The sequence below is a fragment of the Andrena cerasifolii genome, chromosome 14 (assembly GCF_050908995.1).
Source record: "Andrena cerasifolii isolate SP2316 chromosome 14, iyAndCera1_principal, whole genome shotgun sequence".
NCBI classification, from domain to species: domain Eukaryota; kingdom Metazoa; phylum Arthropoda; class Insecta; order Hymenoptera; family Andrenidae; genus Andrena; species Andrena cerasifolii.
In genome coordinates, this window is record NC_135131.1 from 10787850 (window position 1) to 10814255 (window position 26406).

General features: G+C 45.8%; 1 protein-coding gene across 6 annotated transcripts; it reads left to right on the forward strand.

Annotated features, from left to right (window-relative positions):
* The first annotated feature begins 2109 nt into the window (after positions 1-2109).
* Dab (DAB adaptor protein) lies at positions 2110-15672 on the forward strand. Of its 6 annotated transcripts, none has more exons than XM_076826130.1 (8): positions 2110-2753; positions 3774-4175; positions 5408-5698; positions 5777-5920; positions 7196-7342; positions 7451-7699; positions 7782-8033; positions 8623-15672. In XM_076826130.1, exons 4-8 carry the CDS (start codon positions 5828-5830, stop codon positions 12700-12702), a joined length of 4821 nt encoding a protein of 1606 aa, XP_076682245.1. In that variant the 5' UTR covers positions 2110-2753; positions 3774-4175; positions 5408-5698; positions 5777-5827; the 3' UTR covers positions 12703-15672. The 6 variants fall into 6 exon arrangements, with proteins under 6 accessions (XP_076682245.1, XP_076682243.1, XP_076682244.1 ...); XM_076826128.1 differs by having other exon boundaries at positions 5408-5622; XM_076826129.1 differs by having other exon boundaries at positions 3774-3891; positions 5408-5622.
* The last annotated feature ends 10734 nt before the right edge of the window (positions 15673-26406 follow it).

The window sequence follows — 26406 nt, forward strand, 5'->3', positions numbered from 1 at the left end:
GCAGAGGTCTGTGCTTTTTCTACACACATTCAAGTATACCCAGGACCCGTGCAAGTACACAGTGTAGAAGTTCAAATATTTTTCTGTCTCTTGCGCAGTCAAAAGACTTGTGCAATAAATTTGTACGTAGTGCTGGGTTAAAATTTTCTGAGGCCATAAGCACTTAAGATTTTAAGCTCCCCTTAAACAGGGTGATACACTTCAAGGCAAGTACGACTTTTCAGGCATTCCCCATAATTTGACTAAAAAGTGTTTCTAACAAAAGTTAGATTTTAAAATTCAGAAAATTTCTATGGTGTCCTCCTTTCTCCTGATGCCCTAAGCGCGTGCTTATTTTGCTTATTGGTTAATCCAGCACTGTTTGTACGTGTATACCGCTCAAGCCGGCTTTAGCGCGCAACCGTTTTTCTTTTAACGTGACCTATAAATTGTTCTGTAATTGAAACGGGGATGTTTATACGGAATTAAGTTTTCTAATGTTTATAAACGGTTATAGATGTTTACATTGGTATTAAAAATAGAGAATTTTTAGAAATTTATTGACACTAAAGGAGTTACGTGTGCATGCCTTTTTCTGTCACTTGCAAATTATTCTTTTTTAATAAATGAGGTGCTTCTGCGTGCTCATTTTGCAGGTACGTTGAGGGCAAAGTTAAACAAATGATAAAAACTGATACCTGTGCACTATCATAGACGTTGGTTTGTACTTTATATTTGTGGAGGATAGCAGAGTTTTAATTTGATAATTTTGCAAAGTCATATGTTAGATATCATATCTTGCGCGCATGTATATGTATATCGTATTTACAAGACATTGCACTTACGTTTACTTAATCTCGTGTTTGAAGGAGGTAAATAAGTTGTAATAAAAATCTTGGAGGCATACTAATATGTTTCCCTGTCGTCATTGATATTTTTTTCAAAGCACATTTATGTTACGTAACAAACAAGGCTAGCATTTTGTTGCAATTTTCATCTTAAAATGCCGAATGTAGTCAAGATTCTGTTTTAAAAGCAAAATAAATATTTATAAAGCAAATTATATTCCCAAAGTTTCAAGATTTCTTTTCGCACCTCTTTAATTTATAATTTTTTATTAATTATTGTAAGCCCTACTTCAATAGTACGATTCACTTTAACCGGTGTTAATTAGAATTTAAATTTTCTGACGCGTTTATTAGCGGGGATATTCATTTCTCGCGCGCAAACTGCAGCAGCTCCATCTTCCGGTATAGAAGTGTAACTAGAGCTGTATAGAAAGTCACCCTTATCTGATCTAACCGTTATCTATGATTTACCCCCATCCCTGGATAAATAATCTTATATTCCTCAATACCGATGCAATAAAATTTCCGCTGTTGAATATCAACATGTAAAAGGTTTCGGTATAAAATATAAAATTAAATTTCAGCTCGTGCATTTTTCCCTTTCTCCGCGACATTCATATCCCTGAATTCCCTTTCGTTAAAAAAATATTCCACACATTACCTTACCTCAACAACTTTCATCTTAAGCAAATCAAGTTTACCGTTTCTACAAACAAAACCAAAACAATTGCTGAAGAAGCTTTAAGCGAACAATTATTTCTTACGCACATCATACGTCCAGTTCAACACCACCGAGTTCATAGGCTACGTAACATCCCCAAGAAACCAGCCCTTAAAAAGTGAAAACAAAAACGAACATCCCCGATGCCCCACGGAATATTTCAACTTTCCAGAAGCTATCAACCTCTCCCCTATCTCTGCTATGGTGATCCACGAAACTATCATTAAGGGTGGGAACGGGTTTCAGCGGGCGCAACAGTAACGCCACGGAGCCCCTGGCAATCGCGACAGTCCGCCACTTACAAACAACTGAAGCCAGTGCTTCGACTTTATTTCGCCCCGGTTGATAAGCAAATTACAGAATTATTTCGCCCCTATCCTCGCATCCCCGCTTCGCAGCGAGGCGGACGACCCCAATGCGGAGCTCTAGGTCCACGAAAGACAGCTGCCTGGCCCCGGCAGGTACGATAGGAAAGATCGCCCGGCGAGGGAAGCAGGCGCGAAGGCGGGAAATGGCCTCTGCGGCCCCACGGAGCGACGACGCCACGTACTAGATGGTATATTATTGATCAATAAGAGTGGCTAACATGGGTGACCCGTGCCGGCAGTGGCGGCCGTCGCTTCCTTCGTATTTTCACGCCACGCGGCTGTGTCGCGATAAGCCGAGCTCGGTAGCGTGCGACCGCGATCACCTTGTCCTCCTGCTCGTCCACGAGAGCCGTGTCCGCGAGACGACGAGCAGCAGCTGTACGTGAAACCTCCGCGATCTCGTGGATCCGTGGAAATACGCGAATCGAGGGGCGCAGAGGGAGTAACGGGGTAGCACCGACGGGCTGGACACCGTTCGGCACGCGTTGGCTCGCGCGCGGAGGGAGACAGGGCTGCGGGAGTGGGAGAGATAGCCGGATAGAGAGAGAGAGAGAGAGGGACGGAGAGAGGGGAGGGAGAAAGGAGAGAGACATAGGGGCAAGAGTGAGATAGTGACGTAGGGTAGGCCGACGGAGAAGGTGGAAAAGGGAGAGGAAGAGGCGAGCGCGAGCGACATGTGTCTGTGTTGAGGGAATTCTGTCCACGATAGTGCGGTGGCCGAGGGTGCGCCGAGAGAGAAGATCGGTAACTTTCTCCTCTCCTCTGTCCGATACTCTCTCGTCGCCTACACGGGACTATCGATGCAGACCTTACGGAAGAAAAACAGTCCGTGCAAGTGTGAGTAAGAAAAACTACCCCCGTTACGATTTCCGTGGAGCGCAAGGAAACAGAGGCGGAAAGGGGGACAGGAATAAGACGTGCCTATTGGCCGGCGTCGCCCTGGTGACTTTGGTGATAACGTTGGGATTCGAATCGAGGTGTGCGGCTCGTACGGGTTTCTTTTCGGAGACGGATTCTGAGTGGCGACTAGGCCCGCGGTTCCCAGCGATTTCACGGGGGTGCGACGCTGTGACATCACCCTCGCGGAACGGCGAAAGGGGGCAGGCTCCGGGATATGGCTTCCCTTGCCGCGAGAGGGAGGAAATACGTCGATCGCTCGATTCGAATCCAACGGGATAATCTGATACGGTACGATGTACGGCACCGATGTGTGGGCTGTACAATCTAAAGAGGATTCTGGGAAACTGGGATCTTCGCCGGGGACGCCACTGTCATTTCCGTTTTGCGCGCGAGCTCCCGGTGCATTGCGACGTGACCGACCGCGGCAATGCAGTCCGCCACGCGTGCACGTTAGTTGCATCGCTGCGCCGCTAGAGGGGCGCACCAGTCACTTCGTGGAATTAGAACCAGTTGGTGCAACGGACTTTCTCGATTCAAATTCTTCTGCGCGCTCCGCCGCGCAATTCAAATCACGATCCACACGATGGACAGAGGGGAGGTATTGTTGTTCCACCATCGTCATTTCTCCTTCTCAAATTTAATTCTACTCTCCAGTTGAATTTCGTACTCTCGTTTCGACTTTACAGTTTTGGGGATGCGATGTGTATACGTAACTCTAATCTAACTCTAACACTCCATCTATTATGGTATTAGCATCGCTAATCTAGCTCGACAGACATCCACAAACGCACCCCGCTGTCGTTTTACATTTCAAACTTTCCACCGTCCATGCACCTCCATTTACAGATTAAGACGAGGCACCCCATACGTTCATTGGGCTACTCGAAGGAGTCACGCCTGTAATCCTCCCCGTGGCACGGGTCCTGCCGTATTTTATTCACCCATTGTCTTACGTAGAGATCCTCGACGTAGAAGCGACTGTTGTGACAGCGCGGGGACAAGCCGGAGCCGCGTGTGCCCGCGGGTCGCTGAAATCAGGGATGATTGTGCAGATGGAGAAAGCTGCTGTTCAAAGGTGACTGTGCACGGCGGAGGGGAGGACGAGAGAGGAAAAATGGAAGGGCACGAATTGGTTATCCGGATAGAGTCTCAAGTATCGACAGTTGGCGTTCTCCACTCGAGGCGCACGAGTACGTTCAAACAAATGTGCCGACGGCGGTCGTGACTATTAAAGTCGCCGGAGGGGCCGACGTCGGGGGAAGCGTGCCGAAAGAAACAGCTCCAGACAGGGAGAGGTTCCCGGCGAATCGGCCGTGGATAGGCAGCCGTGCCAGCGCGAGGAATTAAACAATTATGCCGGTCGGAGTAGATCTTTCACGGAATAATGCCGGCGGATTGATTTCGTTCGTTTTGATCCTCGAATTTTTTAACCGGCAAGGAATTGTGTTACGAGGGCGGCGACGAGCAAGTGGGATAAATTGCTTATCTCGAGGACGCTCGACGGGATTCTCATTTCACGTTTTCACGAGGCAAATTGATCGTACGGCCGATCGATATCAGCTGAAAAGGTTTCGAGGCTATCGGCGTCGGATCACTTTGAACCCCCTGCAGCTTCGGTTATTCGATAATTCAATAGCATCGCGTTTCAGCGATTCCACCTCGTGCTGTGATTGAATAAGACCGCACGCGGGGACATTAAAACGAGCATCTACCGCGACAGATTTTCGCGTTTCTTTATTGCACGCCGGCGCGTTTCGATCTGCAGGGTGGCTCTTCAGAACCATTCTCCCGTAGTCTGCAATCCGCGTCGTTTGAGAAACTCGAGGGCCAGTTGCTGGTTAGGGGTGCATATTAGAATGAAAAATACACCAACGTTCCTTATTACATCCTCCACAATTATTGTTAATGACAATGACACTTTTATTACCACTAGTGAGTATTCTTATTGTACCCTAGTAACTTAGTGTCACACCTCCGAATGCAAACTACCCCTATGCAAAGACAAGCTGCGAAATGGAAGGGGCCCCACAATGACCCTCGATACCCAGTTAATTTCATTCCAACTGTAACACTAGCACCACTATCGTTTCTATTATTAACACTGCTGTTACTACTTCTGACGATAGCGAAGCAATCAATGCGAAGGAAACGTCCCAAAGTATCAATGACCCATTGTGATGAAGCCTACGTTAAAAGTAATTCTCGCAAAAATATTTAACTTCAATTTTTGTATCTATCCAACCAACTATCCATATCGAAGGGGTGAAAACAGCCCTCCAGGTTGGGGTGTTGCAAATTTTTATAATAAACGATGAAAATTACGTAAGAAGTAGTTATCATAAAAATATGTAAAGCTTTAATTTTCAAGAGTTTACCATTAATATAGACGTTGACTGATGAAATGAAATGAGTGTGAAATATTTTTCTGTGAATTACTTTTTACACAAGTTTCATCGAAATTGGTTATTGTCACTTTGGGATGCTTGCTCGTCAGGAAGCATAGCGTATCGAAGTTGTACGTGGGAATACGTCTGTGGGGTTTTTGGAAATCGGTGTTTTTAACGGGGCTCGTTTGAATTGCGTTTCTGCAGTCAAGAACGAACCGTCCCGATTTCTTGGGGAGGGTGTGTCGTTCAAGGCGAAGCTGATTGGCATATTGGAGGTATCGGAAGCACGGGGAGACAGGATGTGCCAAGCAGCTTTGGCGGATCTGAAGATGGCGATTCGGGCTGCTGGTGAACACAAACAACGAATCTCCGTCCAGGTCAGCATCGATGGACTACGGTTACGGGACGAAAAGTCTGGGGTAAAAGTTCTCAACACACCTTTACAATCTTCCTCTTTTTTTTGCATGCTGTTTGGTCGGAGAGAACGTCGTGGAAGTATACCTCTGTTTATTATCGATCCAACAACATATATTGAAGAAAATTCTGATGAAAGGATTGGGGCACTTTTTCTAGGACTGCCTGTATCACCATCCTGTACATAAGATATCGTTCATCGCTCAGGACATGAGCGATTCGAGAGCGTTTGGATACATTTTCGGATCTCCAGACACTGGGCACCGTTTCTTTGGCATCAAGACGGACAAAGCAGCGAGCCAAGTAAGATTTATATCTGTGATTTGGAAAGCTCAATACTAATTGGAGTGTAGTCTGATAACTATTTTTTACAAACTCTTTTTGCAATGATTCCTAAATTCTATTCACTTCCCTAAAAGAAGAATGACTTCTGGGTGATCTCACTGGAACTCAAAATTCTTGCGATTCAAAGAATCGAGACTTGGAGTGGGAATTTTCAAAATTTTACTAATCGCAAATTTGCCAGTCACCACAACGAACGCCGCTGCACAACGATTTAAAATGCAAAAGAGAAAAGAAAAAGGTTTTCTAATTATATCTTTGAGAAACGATGAAGTAACAGGCCTCTGTGCTTTAATCCGATAGGAGGTCCACTTGCGCGAGAATAAACTTTCGTAAACGCGGACGAAGCGTGTCATTTGCCGGGAACGATTCGCTTTAGCGAAGCGAGGGGGGTCTAAAATGATATTTGCCCAATGCGGAGAAGCAATATCGACCTCGGTAGCACTCGGTAATTCCGGGAGCGGCGGGAAGGGGCATGTAAATAATTGCATTATACGATTCGGCCTACAGCTCCCAACGATACACCGCGGGAGATTGTTGTTCGATTATACGCGGTTCCCTTCATGCTCGTTCAAAGGGATCGCAATTTCTTCGAGTTCACCTCCCTTTCGTTCCCACTTTTCTGATATACTTCAATCCATCACTTTTTTTTTTAAATACAAACAAGATTATAGGAAACACAAAATTTGTACGAAATTATTTGTATAGATTATAGATCGACTATATTTACACGCAACAGCTGGTTTGTTAGTTGACCAAAATTGGAAATATGTGAAGATATTTTGGAGAATTTAGGTTTTGAAAAAAACATTGAAAAATGCAGGAGAATTTTTCGCTGATATAAAAATTTGTACCGCTCCTACGAAAGTGAAAAATAAGAGTTTTAAAGGAATTAGTTTGTAGTTTTTCGTGATTGAATTAGTCGCAATAAGTTTCTTTTGAAATAAGACTAGAAGACGCGACTTGGGTGGAAGACAGGAATAGTAGAATGTGAATGCAAGTGATTATGGTCAGTCTATGGTCAGACACAGCTGCAACTAAACACATACTCCTCTATTATCGTTAACACGTGCATTATTTAGAAAGTTGCTTGGACTGAAATTTTTTCAAACTTCAAATCCGCGTCCCCACTTCAATTTTTCACCAAAAAGTAGCCCAATAATATCAAATATTCCATTTAATGTCACAGGTAAAAGTTATTTTACGATTGCATGCCTGTTTTTCACTGTTCTGCAGGTGGTGATCGCGATGAGAGATCTGTTTCAAGTGGTGTTCGAATTGAAAAAGAAGGAGATTGAGCTGACGAAGCAGCACTTGGAGCAGAACGCGATAAGCGTGATTAAGTTTCACCTAGGCTTCGTCGAGCCTAGCCCCGATACCAAAGTAAATTACTGCAAGATACACTAACGATACCTCCAGAAATCGAATGATTTATTCTTCGCTTCGTTTATCACGAAACACAAATGAACGGTCAGACATGTTTCCTAACAGGGTGCAGGAGGAACCGACTCGTCGCTCCATCGAGGAAAAACCACAAACTCGGAGGTAGACAAACCAGCTGACAAACGAAACGAGTCTCAAAGTGGCGTAATAGCCGATTTACTAGACCTACAATTCGAACTAAATTCTCTGCAGCAGGGAATTCACCACATGGACAAGATCACCCCTGAAAGTCAGGCGCCATCCACCGACGAGCTCGTCGAAACCGATCCATTCGGCGATTCGTTTGCGAACATGAAAGTACGTGCAATTTCACGAACCTTAAATATCTAAGCTTCTTCTGAAAGCACTTTACAGTTTCTAATTACAATTACAATTACAGCTGAAGGACACTGTTCGACCTATTCTACCGCCACCGCCATCAGGATCCAAAAGGGGCCATTTGGAGCGGCAGCAAACGATACCAGGCCCTCAGTCGTCGGTCACATCGAGTCCAGCGGCGAATTTGACGAGCAAAACACCCCCGCTTCAAAGCTCCATACAGTGGTTCGATAAAGACGCGGATAATCTCTTCAGCGAAAGCGAAGCAGCGAGTTCGCCCAAGAATACACCGGTCAAGAAGGAACTGGAAGAGGTTAGTATCGTAGTACTTCGACATTCATTTCTATAGACGGAATAAAATCAACTGTGGCTATTGTATACCACTTTCCCCTCTTCAAATCACGAAAGATGAGACAATTTGTGTCTCTGTTTGAGAGATAGAAAGGGTTAGAGCTAAGTTGCGGTGGGAGTGGTGGGTTAGAGTGAAGGGAGGGAGTGGATGAACTGTACGATGGGGATAGGCTCAGCCTTGAATGGCCACTTGATTTTGTTAAGACTGTAAGTGACTTAAGGTGTAGACTTAGAACGAGTGATTTTGAAGGCTAAATAATGATTTCTTGGTCTTAAGTATTTAAAGTATACATAGTTAGTTAATTAATAAAAGGAAAGCGGAACAGGTGCCCATACCTATCTCACGATTATTGCAGATGCAGCCAAGGAAGTATGTATATAACCCACTATTGAAGTCTACCCCAGTTTGGGAAACCTGTTTTTGATCCCCGGGTCATTAATACAGATATAATTTAAAACTAACTATTTATTTAGATTGACAAACACACGTGCATAGATTCGATAGACAGAGAAGCTGAATAGGCTGTCCTGTTTCCTCTAATTCGTTGCAGATGCAAGCCATGAGCCCCCAGATAGACGTCTTCACGGAGTTGGACCCCCTGGGGACAGGCTTGATAAAACCATACGTAGACAAGAAGGATTTCTTCCAGCATCTGAAGAAGCCTCCGAAGAAGGTGCTGAAGGACCTGGTGTCCACCAGCTCGGCGGACACGTTCCCAACCAACTTCACCACCGTCTCTGATTCCCTGGAGTCGGCCAGCCACGCCCGAAACGACTTGATGTCGAGCGAGAACCACTTCGAGGACAGCAACTTCGCGAACTTCGATCGTTTCGACGAGAACGAATCGGCCCAGCCGGCCACCCCCCACTCGGATTCATCGCGAGCGGCAAACATGGCGGGAAAGTCAGCTCACCATCAGCCATTGTCCGTATCGCTGCCGCCAGAGGACTCGTCAGCTCCGAAAGGTCCCACTGTCCCAAGTGTCCCTGCGCCTGGAGTGAAAGATACCACGGAGGCCGTACACGGGTTGGTCCTGATCTCGAGTCCTATCATGTCCACGCGCTGCAAGGATTTCGAGATCGACGTGGCAAACAACAAAGGACTGCCACTGGAGAAGCCGTTCCCTGTAGATTTCTCCACGAGCTCAGAATCACCCGCGTCTCCACTGAAGTCCTGTTCCTCGGACGCCAACTCGCGACTGTCCACTTCCTCCGCGGAGCTGGAGCTCGTGCCCGAGCCTCCTCCGCGAGGTGTGGCCAGCATCCTGATCAACCCACCCCCTCTACCGCCGAAGAAACAAGGGGCCAGGGGCGCCATGAAACCCCCGCCAAGGCCGCCACATACGGAGGGTTACTTCCACTACGACTTCCCTGAACGGGAGCACGCTCTGCCCGTGGTACCCAAAGACAGGAGCAAGAGTCCATCAAAAGACGCCAAGGTCCACTTCGACGACAACTTCACCCCGCCTATTCACCTGTCCAGCAAGTCGGATTTGATTGGATCCATGACCACGTCCACCTTCGAGGATTCCTTCAGCTCGATGGTGCCCACTACCAACTTGTCCACGTTCTTCACCTCCACTAGTACATCCAGCACCACGAAGAAGGCGAAACCGTCGCTGGACATTACTCTGAGCCAGCTGACGTCCTCGAACCTGGACGAGCTGGCTAACAGCCTTGGGATGACGGTGCAGCAGCTGACCAGCCTGACGCTTCAGCAACTGACGGACTGCCTGGCCACGCTGTCTACCAAGGAACTGGCTGCTGTCAGTGACACGGAGGAACCAGTCCCAGGTGCGCAGGAGCAGGCTGCCACCGCGACGCAACAGCCTGCGTTGAATACAGGGCAATTGAGTGTGTATGCAGAAGCTCAGGCCTTTGCTAAGGCGAACAGCGAGCAGGAGGTGAAGCACGAAGCTACCTACGACAAGTATGCCGTTTTTCGGGAATTGCTGGAGTTGGAGCAGATGGAGAGGAACGAAGAGGGCATGATGGCGGACACTGTCGAGGACGATGCCTGCTTTTCGATGGATGAGAAACCCGAGACACCTGGGCCAGAGCAAGAGTCGTCCGACGAAAGCAAGCCGGAGACTTTAGCTGCTTTGGTGCACCTGACGGTGAAGCTTCCCCCAAGCAACGAGGACTTATCGAAAGACGAATCGTCCTTAAATTTGAACGCTGAAGAGACCAACGAGCCGTCATCAAGCTTGGCAGCAGAGCAATTCCAGTTCACTGACTCTGAGAGCATGACGAGGGAAGATGAGGCCGAGACGGACTTCTTGTCCAACCAAGCTGCCTTCGAAGATGACGATGAGTCGGAGAAGAGGAAATCGGCGGACCTGGACGAGAAGCTGGAGGATAGCGAAGCACCTGAAAGGAGCAACGATACCAGCGAGGAATACGATAAACCGCCCGCGGAGGGTACCGAGGATATGAGCGATACTTTAGCAGTGGAGACGACAGAGGTGAAGCCCTCGGTATCGACGTCCAGCGACAAGTACGCTGCCCTGCGGGAGATCATAGGCGAGCCAGAGCCGCTAGCCGAGCAGACCGAAGAGGAGATACCTAGTCCTCCTGAGGCGTCCCCTGGGATGCAACCATCCGTGCAGCCCAAGGGTTTCGCGGAGGTGGAGCTGCTGAATCTGTTCTCCGACGCACCCTCTGGCTCCAGTCCAAAGAAGCAAGCGAAAACGGAGGAGGAAAGGAAGACGATGGACATCTTCGAGGAGATTAAGATGCTGAGCACTGGCGCGCATGAATCGAAGGGTGCTAAACCTGCGGTCCCGGAGGACATCTTCTGCCCATTCACGGAGCTGAAGCAGGAGAGGGACGACGGTAAGGACGATGCGAACTGGGCGAAGTTCGACACTGGCCTGTTCGCTCCTGACAGGCCACCTTGCGAAGGTCCGCCTTCGATTAGCGGCACTTCGCCTTGGTCCCCGGACGGTAAAGAGTTTCACAAGGAGCCGTCGTTCAAGGGAAGCGGTTACCGACCGTCCGGCGACAGCGACAACGAGTGGAAGGACGAAGAGGAGAGCGAGGAGAGTAACGGGCGGGTGCGAGGGGATAGTAGGTTCTGGTGCAGCCGGCATCCTCGCTTCGACGCACCAAACTTCGGTGAGAGGTCGTTTTACGACGAGACAGGACTCGGACCTGTCAGCAAGCGGGACAGGAGCTTTCGTGATAGGATGATGAAGAAGTCTCGCGAAACGGCTTGGCTGAAGAACCCTGGCCACAGGCCGCGTGATCCGTCCTCCTGGCACGACGAAAGCCAGTGGGAGGAGGAGACCAGGCGTTATCCCCATCGGAAGATGCCGTACAAGGATGACGGGGAGCAGTACGAGGGGCACTGGAAGTGCAGACCGCAGCCGCAACGTTGGAACTGGCCCCACGAACCATTCTACGACGACGACAGGAAGAGGAAGCTGACGCTGTGGTCCGAGGAGGACCGTTTTGGGAGTCAGGAGAGCATGAGCTACGGCGAAGAGGACATGTGGGCCAGGAGGAAGTACGAGAGGAGACGGTGGGAGGAGGACCTGAGAATGTTGTGCAGGCGGACGGCAGGCCCACCCGATTCTGACTGCATCCCGAGGGATTATTATTACTATAGAGAAGGCAGGGAGAGGCCGCACGACTATCCACCCGCCTGGGACGAAGACTACGGCTCCGACCGACCCGGCGACGACTCCCCTAGGTACAACCCCTCTGGCAGGAAGAGGCATTGGCCCAAGAGGCCGAACAGCGCCAACGAGGGCCGGAATGCTGACATGTACGCAGAAACGCGCGGCAAGTTCGGCACGTCCAGGTCTGAATACAGCGACAACGACTCTGATCCCTACCTACGTCCTACCCAGCGCTCAAAGAGTCGCGAAAGTTACTGGGGCAGCGACCAGGAGTACGACAGCTGGGTGGAGAGGCCCTACTGGTCAGAAGGGCCTGAGACTAAGAGCGAGAGCCTTCATCGTAAGAGAATACCCAGGCACAAACCGAGGCAGCCCCACGCGAAGACCCTGAGCCCCTTCGAGGACGACTTTGCCCAGAGCGTGGAGCACGTAGAGCTCTCCGCTGCGGAATCGTTGGCTGTGGGAGAGCCGCGTATCCGCTCGGACTCTGGCGATCAGAAACCACCACCTTCCAGCCCGTCGTCCAGCAAGAAGTACGCCAAAGACCTGCCCAGGAAGGAGATCCAGAGAGAGTACAGCAAAAGATCCAGCTACTTCGAGGACGACCTAACGCCCACGGCGAGCGCGTCCAGCGACGCGTCCGACCGCCAGAGGCCACCCTCCGACCTCAAGGCCACGCCAGAGGAGCTGCCCTGCGATGGTAAGGACACCCATCCGACCGCCGACAGTTTCGTATCCGAAGATAATGATCGCGACGCGTTCTTTAACGGCGACCTCAGATACGACGACGACGCGTTTGCGTTTAAATCCGAGCTAGAAGACAACGTGCCCGAGCACTGCTCCACCACGTTGCCCCTCAAGAATCACAGTCGACAGGGGAAGTATGGCGGTAGCAACAATAACAACAACAACAAGTCGAGGAACGACCAGTACATCAGGAAGTCAGAGTCGGTCAACATATTCGTCAGGGAGAGCGACCCCTTCGACGACGACGACTTCTTCAATTGATCAGCCGTTGACCATCGGGGGGCGCGCGCGGCCTTGGACATTGCGATATCAGACGACACGGGGCGCGCAGGTTTTCGAGAGTTTTCGGAGGTCGATGGGGATCCGTAACTGAGGGACATCGGGCTCATTTGTCAAGTGGAACGTGGCTTCGTTTTTCTGTTTAATATAGCGTAGCTGGTGGTAGAGACGCGGTGGACTTGTAATTTCAGAAGGAAGATGGTAATGGGTTTGGCACTTTGTGTGGCGTAGGCGTTTTCACGTCGATATTTCTTGGAAAACGTCGAACGTATTGTCCGAGAGTCCCCAAATGTCTACTTTCAAAACAAATTAGGAGTTTCTGTGATAAATCATTGAGTAATGAAAATTTCGATTTCTATATTCTTTTTTTTTCTTCGTGAAAGTATAATCAATAGATTGGCGAGATCCTCCCGATGAAAATGAGTACCAACTCGACCTCATTTGGACTACTTTTAATCATACATGACGTATCATTTATTTACCGAATCCTGAAGCGATTCGAACTATGTATAATTAAAATTCGTCCGAACATAGCCGTGTTTGTACTCATTTTCATCGGGATAGCCTCGCCTATCGATTGGTAGTACTCTAACGAATATTTAATACACAACATAGAAATTCAAATATTCATTAATGTCGGCAGGTGTCCAAAGTACCTAAGCTTGCGCCACTCAAAATGCGGACGGCTTTGATCGAGGTGACATCTTCTTACATTTCATGCAAATGTCTTTAAATATGTTTAATCTTTGCTAATTTTTACGACTTCACTGTATCCCTGCCACCAAGTTACCTCGGTGTTCATCGATCGATCCAGTAGCCTGTACCAGCCAGTCCTAACAGCTGGATCCGTCGATGGTCGCCGTGCACACGACGGGCAATTTACACATCGCCAGTTTTCCTCGGTTCAGGACCACCAAGGGTTCCATCATCGAACATTTTATTCATGGAAAGCATCGTACTGCGAGCGTGCATCGGATAGTCAAACGTGTCGCGACCCCCTGTCTTCGTTCAGAATCGAGAGATCGTGGATCAAAGTATCTCGCGCGAGGGATACGATCGTCGATCGATCATTGTTTTAATAAATTTGTACATAATGTTATCGGTGTTAGCGTGAAATTAATTCAGAGGCGGGCAGTTTATATGACACTCGTTTACCATAACCTCTGGCGCATACTATCGATTCGTAATCACGGTACCAGCGAGTATAGCCGTTGCGTTTCTGCTTCATTCGTTTGATACGACGATGCTAGTCATATTTGGGGTGGGGGGGAATAGGATATTTATGTAAGAACGTGTACGATTACCGATGATTATCGGGGTCGAAATTGTTGTCAACTTTTGGATGCAAGTCGTGTGCTTTTATGTGCTTCGGTGCCATCTGTATAAATTATAGAAGTTGTTTCTGTTGTCTGTGGATATTCAACTATTCCTCCTTGCCCTTGTTTCGATATAAAGTTTCCCTTTCGAAATCCATTTAATACGTGGTCTGCTACAGTCAGGGCAAAAGATTTAGTCTGTTCTAAATCATTTCTCTACCTCACAAACAAAGGTGAGGCAAAGTGAACAGGTGGGAGTAGATGCCCAGTGGCCTCGAGTAGCCAGTCTTTGTTGCCCTGACTATGGCAGTCCTAAAATCCCCCTTGGGTGCCGAGTCACCCTTTAAAGTTCTCACTTTAGTCACGTCAACAGGTCAATTGATTAATTAAAAATGATTGAAAGTGCATGGTAATTAATGCCACTTGTTAATACGGTTCGTCGAGATTATTAAGTAACAGGACACGATTTCCACCCAAAAGTCTTGGACAATTTCACCCCTGATAACTCTAGTCATGGAGGATCTCATTTGATAGTTACTGTTTGAGACGTTGAGGAATCAAAAGTCGACTTTTATACGTTTATCACTGGAAGGATCTTCGTTCACGTTGCACTGTATCGTATCGAGGACGACGCGGATTCGATTATTTTTCCCCTTGGAGGGTGCGAAACGGATGAAAGAGAGGGATGAAGGCCAGTCCAACTAGTCTATGAAACCTTTTACCCATAAAGAGAACGAACTCGGGTCAGGATACCATATTAGTACATTTATTTTGGCTTTTCGTTCCTTTGCCACTAATCATAAGTTGCGTTTACCCCTACTTAGCTTAAGTTATTCGTGCATAGAGGACGCGTATTGATATCTCGCGGCGGATGTACTTAACGTTTCGGCGACAAGTTACTTATTATTATTTATATATGTATCCTCAATTGCGTTGTAAATTAGTCAGAATTGCACTGACAATAATACACAGACCCAATACAAATATAATTATCAACTATGAAGAGACGAATTTCATTTTAATATTATATACAATATCTTACTAAAAATTCGAACACTAAAGCGACGATTTTATGGAAACAAATTATTTATCTTTGTTCAGACTACAATTAATATTAGCATTTGTGGCCACTGAAGAATCGTCCAGGAATCGTTGGAAGAAAGATATCCTGCGTTTCGAAGGGGGTGGGTGATAAAAACAATATAATTTTAGAGAAACGCGTGACGTAAATCACACAGATACGACTTAATAAATTCTAGGTCGCTTGATTTCACTGTAAGCAAGGGTCTCTGATAATTACTTCGACTACGTCCTTAACTCCGCAAAGTCCAGTAATACGAAAAAAAGAAGGAAGGGAGATGGAAGACGTGCAGATAATGGGTAAATGCATGGAGAGTGCTGCAATGTTTACAATGTCTACGACAATTCGCCTCCCTGTTATCGATAAGATGTCCCCTCAGCGTAGAGATTTAAATGTCCTATGATTGTGGAATATGTAATTTTTACCGTGACGCGCGTCCCGTGCATATTGTCAATCTCTCCTGGCGAAGATGGGTCGCAGTACATTGAAACGGAACCGCACGAATTGAATTTTCACTTTAAGAATGTTGGAACAGAATAAACTTCTTTTGGATGAGATGTCTTTTTTCTTGCACCGCGAGCGAAACCTAAACTGCTCACAGCGCCCTCCTCGGGAAGATTTTAGGCCAGTTTGAAGGATGATGGAAGAGATTCTACGTAAGTATAAGATATTTTTATCTTTCGCAATGATTAATATTCTTTCCCTTTCATCGTCATTTTTATTGGATTATTAATTACCTATCCTCTTGTATGGTCACTGATTATCCTAGCATCACCCATTATTTGGGAGTTAATTTCTCTTTAATGGAACTTACGATATTTTCAAACTTGTGAATTAAATATATTCCCATTTTCGATAATATTTTGTAAAACAACGCAGCTACCCGAAATTTCGTAAATATTTCGTCAATGATGTTGGAGCGAGGTAAAAAGGCAGAAGAGATCAGGATTTTATTTCTCAATGGCCTGCCCATCGATGGATCAGCGTAAACACTAGAAAAGCTTGCGTATATAGGATAGATGGGCCTTGCCATAAAAGTCTTTGCTGCGATCATCTCTCACCCTATCGCATCGGAAGCGGTTAGATCCCTCGGTTAGCGTGCTCTCCCTGTTCCTTGATTTGGCCCGAGCACAATGCACAATAAAAGAGCATTAGATCGTCGGCTTTGTCGAGCGGTTGCACGACTTCTCGTAACAATGGCGTGGTCCCCACTCGGCCCAAGTACTCGAAACACCTGGCAAACAAGGAAACAATGCGCACGAGCCGCACTTCGACGGGATTTCGCGCATTTGGGGTGCGCGCATGCTAACAAATTATCACCCCCCGCCTCCTCCCGCCGACCACCCACTCTCGCACACACACACATATACATCCTCCCTTCGCAAAGTCTGTCACTTTTCTCCCGTTTTCTCATTCCGCCTGCCTCCTCTGTTCGTGCCTGCAAACCAGCTAAATACTTTCCCTGCTTTCGCGATTACGCAGCAACCCCGTGTCGGGCAGGTTTAATGACCGCCCCCTCACCCCCCCTCGAACCACCTTGCATCCTATCTTTGAAATCTTGCTCCGCGAGCTGTAAAAATGATAATCCACGTCGCGGACGTGGAAGGATGCTTGGTGTTGCTCGAAAATCATCGTTCAGGGAGGGGTTGTAAATTAGTCGGGGTCTTGATCTGATCTATTGAAGTGAAGGAGAAACGTTTTCTTGGGAACGAAGCAGGGGAATTCCTAGTTTGGTGATGCGTAGTGTGGAGGTTTCCAGTTTAGAGATTTCTAGTTTAGAGATTTGCAGTTTAGAGATTTCTGGTTTTCAAATTTCCAGCTTAGAGATTTCTACTTTAGAGATTTCTAGTTTTCAAATTTCCAGCTTAGAGATTTCTACTTTAGAGATTTCTAGTTTTCAAATTTCCAGCTTAGAGATTTCTACTTTAGAGATTTCTAGTTTTCAAATTTCCAGCTTAGAGATTTCTACTTTAGAGATTTCTAGTTTTCAAATTTCCAGCTTAGAGATTTCTGCTTTAGAGATTTCTAGTTTTCAAATTTCCAGCTTAGAGATTTCTGCTTTAGAGATCTGTAGTTTTCAAATTGCCAGCTTAGAGATTTCTACTTCAGAGATCTCCACCTTAAAGATTTCTAGTTTAGAAATGTCTGCTTTAGAGATCTCCGCTTTCCAGTTTAGAGACTCGTTACATGGAAGGTTTGCGGCGAAATAAGGAAGCCACGAGCATTGTTGCGTGGTGATCGTTGACCCAGTGCTGCGCAGAGAGCCGCGGCCGGAGGTGACGCAGCTCGAGGGCGAGAAAAAAGGGGGAGAAAGAAGAAAATCAACCCGCATGTGCTCGGACGCACTTGAAAACGAAAAGTACTTTCGGGCCACGGGAGAGCGATATGGAGGCGGTGCACGTCGGAGAACGTGAAGTGAGAGTGTACCGAGGGTGCGTGAACTATGAAATGCACAGGCTACACCACCCGGCCCACCCTCTTCCGACGAATGTAGCTCTGAAAAGCCACGAGAAATGTTTATAATTGGGATCGTTGGCCCGTTGCGCTCTTTCTTGATACGCGCATGTACGCGGCCGAATCTGTGTGAATACGCGCTCAAACAGGGGGAGGGAGAAAAAGAGGGGCCATTATACATATATCCCTTTGGCTGGACCTGTACTCTATCGCTCGCGATTATCCCAACGATACTGAATCGTAATTTTTACACCAATGCCACTGCTGCTCTTCGATCTACAGTACCGATCAAAAGAAACTTTCAACTCTGAACGATAAGAAAATTTCACAAAACGAATTTGAAATTATGAAAAATATCAAAAAGTAGTGGTCCAAAGAAAGTTTAAATTTTAAAGGTAATAAAAATAGAATAGATCCTTTAGAAAACATATTTATATTCTATAAATAATACTTAAAAATATGAGTTTTAAACCAGCTTTTGATCAGCACTATAATTATTCTAGAGCATTTATGATAGCATCGAATTCTGTAGAAATACACTATTTTTCTTAAACATTCTGCATAGACCATATGCTTTATTGTTATTTATATTGTCTAGAAGGTTCAGTTACCAAATTATTTTCGCCACCATCATCACCATTGAAGTACCCATGTATGCGCACGAAAAATGGGGAATTCCCAATAAGCAATCTGCTTCGAAATTCAACCCGGTCGTTTTTATTCGTCGACGGTGGACGTGTCGTTAACGTCATCGCCGTAAAACTTCTTTGCACGCCACTGTGGAGGAGTCCATCAATATTTCATAAGCCCGGTAAAAAGGGACGAGTGTTTACAGCACGCTAAGCGACGAATCCTCGATCTTGTTCGCCGGTTAGCCGTAAGTGTCTTCCCCGTCGGGCGATTTGCATCGAATTGAATTTCAAATTCGTCGGTGGCTCTTGTGCCCCGAGTCTCGAGCATCCCCGGGCCCACTCTTCCTTTCAATCCGCGCCAAATGAAATTATTATTAATATAGCCGCACGATCGCGCGATATTCCCCCTATCTGGCCTTCAAACATGCATGTCTGGTTAAAATCAAACACTGCTCCCATCACTACTTGCAATGTAACCTACGCTTCCTGTATTTCAATAGAAACGAACTTTTCAGAGGTATTACTCTGTATTTTTTTATAATTGAACATTCTCTATTGTTATGTTTTTAGGTCGCTGATAAAATTTTTGACAGTGTATTAATAGATACTGAAAACTCCTACGTAGTTAAGGTACTTGAAAGTTTCATATTTTTACTGTCACAGTAGAATCGTGATATTAATTTATCACGCAAAAAAGGAAAAAAGATTTGAAATCAAAATGAGCTGCAAGTACAAAAAGGTGTTCGTTCCATTACTCAAATCGCGGACATTTTAATTAACTCATAAAGAAAATCCCATTTAAAAACATTGTCGTAAATTGATAGCTTTACAAAATTAACGATATAAAAAAATTGCGCCAATTATAACAATGGCTATTTATACAAAGAAAAAAATGTATTGAATAATATTAAGCAGATTTATTTTTATACAAATGAATATTTTAATACGAATATATATTTTATTCAAAATCTTCTATTTTTCTGTGATTTATTTGATTTCATGTACTTGGCGTAATTTCGTTACATTTTTAAAGTTTTTTTTATGGGGATCATTATATCCCGTCTGTTACATCTCAACCTTCAGACGGTCCAACCGAAACACAAAAGCTCACAGCGCCGTGGAATCGATCGCCAGGCGCAAAAATTAGATCCCAGGACAACGTTGCGACCAAATTGCACGCCGAGGACGGCTGGAGGGAACCGCAGAGAGGCGCGAAGCGTCGCCTGATCGATCCGAAGAAACCGAATTTCGTTGTAGGGCTTCGCCGTGGTCCAAGCGGAAGTGGCCGAAAGCTCGAAGGAGTTGGCGACAGATCCGCCGTAGAAACGAAGGGAAAGGAACAGTGGGGCTGGCGGCGGGGAGGGGGAACGGCGTTGGTGAAGAAAGTCGGCAGAAGAAAGGGCGGAGTCGGTGAAACGAGAACGATGAAAGTGTTTACGGGCGAAAAAGGGACCCGGGCTGCGTGGATGACTCGTCGACTTTCGACGCAAAGCCGGCTGGATTATGCCGCCATCTTGGATGTTGGTAAATATCTCGTGGCAGAAGGGCCTGTCGAGTAAGGGATCCAGCATGGGGCGGAGAAGTAAGCCGCCACTACTACTAGCCCCGTCTCTTCCGCTGCACGCCCGTAGTCGGGCTCGGTAATCGTTGCTCGGCGAAGACGAAGGAGACGGCGAGCAAGGAAGTGGGTGCCGTCCGCGGGGGAAGGAGGGTGACGGAGTGGCCGCGGGATGGAGAAGAAGGAGAAGAATGAAGAGAAAGGGAAGACGGGATAGGGTGAAAAGGTAAAGAAGTGCGAGAGGTCTTGGGCGCACAAGGCGAATATCCCCGCTACAAAGAATACTGTCGGCTTTGCACCTTTTCCAAGACACCGTTTTTCCCGCCGGTAACTCTCTGCCAACCTCCCCTTGCCTCCACCCTCGTTCTTTTTACCACGCCGTGCTCACCTACTTGAGAACTCTCTCCTACGAGCCTCTGATCCTCTCTTTTTTCCGCGACAAGCCTCCTTCGTTCTTTCTTTCCTAACGCCCTCCCCAGCCACCCGCTCCCCTTTCTTCCACGTCTTTTTGCCAGCCCTCCTTTCGCGCGCGCGAACTCGGCGCGTACGCGGTTAAAGAGAACAGCCATTTACCTACGCGACTCACAGACGGCAAGCCGAGGCTTCCTTTGGGCGAAAGAAGCCGCCGCGGACGTTTCTCTGTGACGTGTGCCATTTTTCACCGAGGCAGGCTCCTCTGGCGGCGCTCCGCGCGCAATGGAGACGGCCTTGTCGCGATTTCAGCGGAGACCCAGGGGGTGGTTTAGGGTAAGGCTGCTTGAGGGGTGAGGGAGGGGTATTTTGATATTTCTTCATTACGGGTTTGATTACACTAGTTTACAGCCATTTTGCGCAGCAGATGCCAATAGTTTTTTTCTTATGTAAAATGGCTCGGTGATTTCTTTTCAGCTGATAAAATGTACAGAATAAATTACAACTGAAATAACACAATAAAGTTGAGGAAAAAAACCGAGAATAAATGATATTTGAGTGTTTTCACACAATTGTCGCTAGCTTCGGTATTTATTCATAGATTTTCTTCGGTAGCAGCTTCTTTTCTTCGCGAAAGTGCAGACTCGACGTAAGGAATGAGAAACTGGGCCCATTGTTGCGATTTCGATTTTTCCCAGATCATTAAATGAATTGTTGATCTCAACTTTGGTCGAGAAAAATGACTTTTTTTATATATTTCCATCGATTTCGCCCGAACTACTGAACCGATTTGAAAATTTTGTGAGGTACATTTGTTGGTGATTCGATTATCTTTAATTTGATATAATTTTCGACCAAATCGGTTATTCGCAACGCGAGATATTCGCAATTAAGTGGGACCACCTTTTTGACAGACAGGTAAAAAGTTCACCTGTCGATATCTCGAAATCGTTTCTATAGAATTTTTTTCTTACCTTATTTTCGGAATCAGCGGGCCATTTTACATAAGAAAAAGTAGTGGCATCCGCTGCGCATTTTTTTTTATTTTGTAAACTAGTGTTATTTGAAAGATTGAGTATAAGAAAGGTTTTAGTTTGGGGACATCTTTTTATGGGGGTTAGATTTAATGATATTAGAGAGTATTACAGAAAATTAGAGGATATTAGAAATTTTTTTTTTAAAATACCTGATACCAAGCAGTCATATTATTTTAATAACATAGATCGCAGGGTAATAATTTAAACTCTGATCGATCAACACCCCCGCCACGTTCGAAAACCCGATTGACCAATAAAATCGTTGGAGCAGATGATCCTGTGATCATTCTGGCCAGCGTGCAACCCCGTAGAAACGTCCAAAGCAAGCGTGCAATAAGTCGGAGACCTCCAAGGGGACATCCTCGAGATTTATTCGAGGGGGATAAGAACGGGGGGAGGTGGGGAGGGAAGAAATCAGTAGAGGTAAATACGTGTCGTGAGAGACCAGGATAAGAAGCAATCGAATCGAATAGTGGAACTCGTGGAATCCGCAATCCGTCGCCAAGTGAATGGCGAACGCCTAAGGGTTCAATAGCGGAGCACCGCCGTCTATTTCTCCCTTCGACGACCTAACCTAACCTAGCCGGAACTTGAGATTAAGGCGGTAATCGCTGAATCGGCAAAAGACACCGGCGACCAAGGCGGAAAACAGGAGGGTTGCGGTCCTTTAGACGTTCTTCGGTGCTCCAACACACCCCGAAGAAACAGCCATGCCGGTCCATCAAGGCTGAAGGATATCCACGATAAACGAAGCCTGTTTGAGGTATATCAAAGGATATTTCCTACGAGGAATACGCGTAACATTCGTTATCCTAATTCTAACTTTATTTAAATGTGTTCGATAATTGAAGAAACCTTGTGGAAAATACCAAAAAGTGTTTGTCTGTCGTCAAAAGACTTTCGAACGGTAAACTCTGGGGTCACGCAATGTGTCCCAGCTTATTATGCCTAGCTAATCCAGATGAATGTGACTAATTTCAGAAAAAAATATATAAACAATTTTTTTTTTATAAAATCAGAATCTAAATTTCGGGCAAAGCCGAGTAGTAAAGCTAGTTTTCCGATAAAAAGAAACTTCGTTTAATTTTGGTACTTACAGTGTTTTCTAGAAGGACTTTTCAATGGTGCAAGAGTTTTTGTATTTTGTCGGTGCAAAAGTTCGTGCTCTGACTGTCAGGTAATTTCAGGTGTACGAAAATGTCTTTTTTCGCTGCACCTACTTGTACTTTTAAAAAATAGATGCGCCAGGCGTGGATTAAAAAAGCGAACGAACTTTTGCACCGACCTAATATAAGTGTGTAATAATTTGATAGATAATTGCTTCTATGGGCATCTTACTGAAAAAAAAAATTGATAGGTACTTTAAGAGGCACTTTTGAGTCTCTGTACATTTTCCCCAGAGAATCCTCTACTTTGTACTATTCGTAGTGATTAAAGAATGTTTTAGTAATTCCTTTACAATGAATCTGTATTGATGTGCTCACGATACAGAAGTTATCGTTTCTTCAGACTTCAAGATACAACATACTCGATAAGAGGAATTTGTTTCATATGGAAGATCCTAATCGAAATTCTTGATAAAATTGCAGACCTTTATCAAAACTTTTATTATTTCAAGGAATGTTTATCTCAATTAGTTATCCAAGTAAGAACCATACAGAAGAATGCTGCAAAGTAGGCGACGTCGTGATAGCACGATGTACGAACGCAAGTAGAAGTGGATCGTCTATGATCAGACCCCTCAAAGAACCGTGCCTCCTGGACCCACAACTCTCTATAATCCTTTTTACACTCATCACTTTAAAGAATATTCCTATTTACAGGAACCTCATTTAACCACCACCGTATTAACAAAACAATCGCGCGTTTATCCTTAATAATTCTTAAACAATCCTCAAAAGCAGCTGGATTTACGAAGGATGAATTAAATTCAGAAAAAGGCACCTTCCTTTCCCTTCCTACTGTATTTTTATCAAAAGATAATATAAATCGACACATCGATGCATCAGAAGTCGCTATAATAATACGCCACAAGGAATGCGTCCTATTTCTTTCATCGAATGTGCTCGACAGGGAAACGGGAACGCAGCAATAACAGGATGTTCCTATGCGCAGCGATATATCTTGTAAATAAATATAACGCGCGGAGGGCCGGGGGGAGGTGAAAGAAGAGCAAAGCTAGCTGGTAGTCAGGGAAGAGGCTCGCTGGTACGCGGAGTAAGTGCAATAATACCAGATTATTTGCATCGCAAAGCCGTGCGTATGGGTAAACACAATATTCGCTCTCTGCTCGGCTCTGTGAACCGATAGTGCGCTCAGGTAGATACGCATCCGTCTATACCACTCCACTCTTCTCTCTTTCCCTCTCTTTCTCCCCCCTCCTCTGTAGCCTGTCATCCTCTATTTTGTTCACTCTCGGTATCATCCAGCTCGCTTGCCCACCTTCATCGTTCTCCGTCTGTCATTATATCTCTTTCTTCCTCCGTCTCTCCCTTTCTCTCATTTCGATCGCTCTGTCTCCCTTCCTCTCTCTCTCTCTCTCTCTCTCTCTCTCTTTCTCTCTCGGGCTCGATCTCTTCTCCCTCTCGCTCTATGTACCACCGCGGCGTAATACAGATTCTATTTGAACTGCCTGAGGGAAGTTAACTCGTGATGCGTGCAGCTCGGCTCGCTCTGTTGGCGATACCACGGATCCCATCGTTCTCCATTTCGAAGCTGAAAATCCAAGGACTCCGGTCGCGGCAGTGGATGTCTCGTACTGGGCACTCACGTGGGCCAGTGCACGGGGGCCCGGATTGCCTATCTTGCCCGAAATTTTATTTACTCCTTCCTGCACCTACCTGTATTAAAATCAACGCAACAGTTTTATAAAAATAGTTACGCCTAACTCGTACCCTCGTGAACCACAGGAACTTGGACCCAATAATTCCATCGACTCAATACAGTTTTCTTAAGGGGGAAGCCACTGTGAAAATTTGTTTCCCCCGATTTTTCTTTTTGTGCATTTTCATAATATTTGGGGTCTCAAAAATACACCTGCACAATTTCAAAGTGGATCTCGAAAAATACTGGGAGCTACGGAAGGTTTTGTATAGGTAGCGCAGCACTCAGAATCGAGTGCACGCATAGGTAACTTGGTGTCAATCGCCCGAAAAGTTTATGTCCAAGAATCAAATGTATGAAATAAGAGGGATTATGGGCTTATATATTGTTTAGAACTAAGTAGAGAATTACTGAACATGACGAGACCGTATACAGCTGCAATCTTTGAGTTGCAGAAAATAATTTCTATCAGAACTTTAAACGCGATTATCTCGAAACTACATTTTTCAAACCGGGCGGATTAATAACTCAGTCAATTTTTATCGGATTCTCTTGAAATTTTCAGGGTATATTCGTAATACAATTATCTTCAGTTAAGCGTACAAGTGTTTTGATCGAATAATTCATTTAATCATAACACTATGCAAAAACATGTCGATTTTTTATACTTTTTCTTCCATATTTCTTCTTAAGTCCGCCATTTCTTTAAAAATTAATTTTTTTTATATCGTTTAAGAAAACGTTCGAATTTTTCAATTCAGAGCAAACGTTGGAAAGTTGTAGTCTTTAGTGATACTTAAACGTACCTCAAAGGATTTTTCAAAATTTTGAAAAATGTCGATTACAGCTGTTTCAAGTTAAGTGCTACCTTTTTTCCCTCTAACCTTGTGTGGCCTTGAACGTCACAGTGTACAATATGTTCGAATTTGTCTTGACAGCCGCTTTCATATTGGGTAATCAAATATATAGCATTCCATTTAAAAAACTGAAAGTCACCCTCGTTTTAAGGAAAATATTGCGAACACCAAAAATTGAGATACCGTATTATGTTGGATATTAAAAAAACAGTAAGAGTTTTCCTCCTTCAGTTTTTTTCAAATACTTACAATTTTCGAGAATTCTGTATAAGAATATCAGGTATAGCCGCTTGGCTGCTGCGAGTACCGCGGTGCTGGGCGACGCAGCGTCAACTTTCGGCAATTTTTACAGGGCCAATTTCAAAATGTCCATATTTTTGACAATTTGTTCATCAAGGGGAAGGATAGAACTATATTCTCCTTGTTTTACAAATTTTTAAAATCGCGATCGATGTTAAAAATCTGCGTTTGTTTAAAATAATTGCACAAAAATGGTTCAATTTTTTTTTTAAACTCAAATAATTTTTTCCTAAAACTTCAATGTCTTCTCTATAAGCACCGTAAACCTCATCTCCATCCGTTTACTACTTCCATAGCTATAATGTATTGAAAAAAAGTTAGCACTTAACTTGAAACAGCTGTAAAATCGTCAGTTCTGAAAATTTTGAAAAATCCTTTGAGGTACGTTTAAATATCACTAAAGACTACAACATATTGAAATTTCAGAAATCTACGAAAACTTACTCCGAAATCTGTCCGAGTTCGCATGGAATGTCCGAATAGTAACGCGGGGACCGCGAAGGGAACGAGCACGCGAGAAACGAGTATCGATACGGCCTCGGTTCGTGCGTTCTATTAGTACGTAACGCCTCGGTCCCTTTATCCGCGTCGTTCAAAGCAAAGCAGCCCCCCTCCCAGAGTGTTACAATTTCGCCCCCAACCCCCGTTCCTCCCCCTCACCGCGCCCGTTCGAGTCCGCCTCGAAAGTCCCTTTATCTATCCCGCTATTTTCCTAACTCCGACGTCCCCTCCGGGGGTTTCTCTGCTCGTCGGTGGTGACGACAACGATCCCTCTTCTCCTTCGGGAGGGTGGAGGGAGCCTGGATGGCGCGAGGCTCGCGTGGTGGGGGCAGCCACCCCGCCACCCCTTCTGTAGGGGGTTGAAACGCCCGCCCATCGGACCGCCCATGTAGGGCCAAAGCAGTCACTTCGAATCAATTCGACCCACGATTTCGCCTCGTAGACGGTACTCCACGGTGCTGGCACACTCGCAATCGCGCCTCATAAGCTTCGACCGCATTTCGTACACCTAACCCCGTCGCCGCGGGATCAACGTTGACGCGACATTGGACCGACAGGCACCGCGCGATCGGTTCCACTCTCGGGGGGGATAAAAGGGATGTTTTTTGGGGGAGGCGGTCGAAATTCATTTATCACCCGAGCGTCGTTCTTCGCGGTCGGCTGTGTTATCGCGGGGGAAGAGTGTGACCGGGCCGGGGAAGTCAGATTTCGGTGCA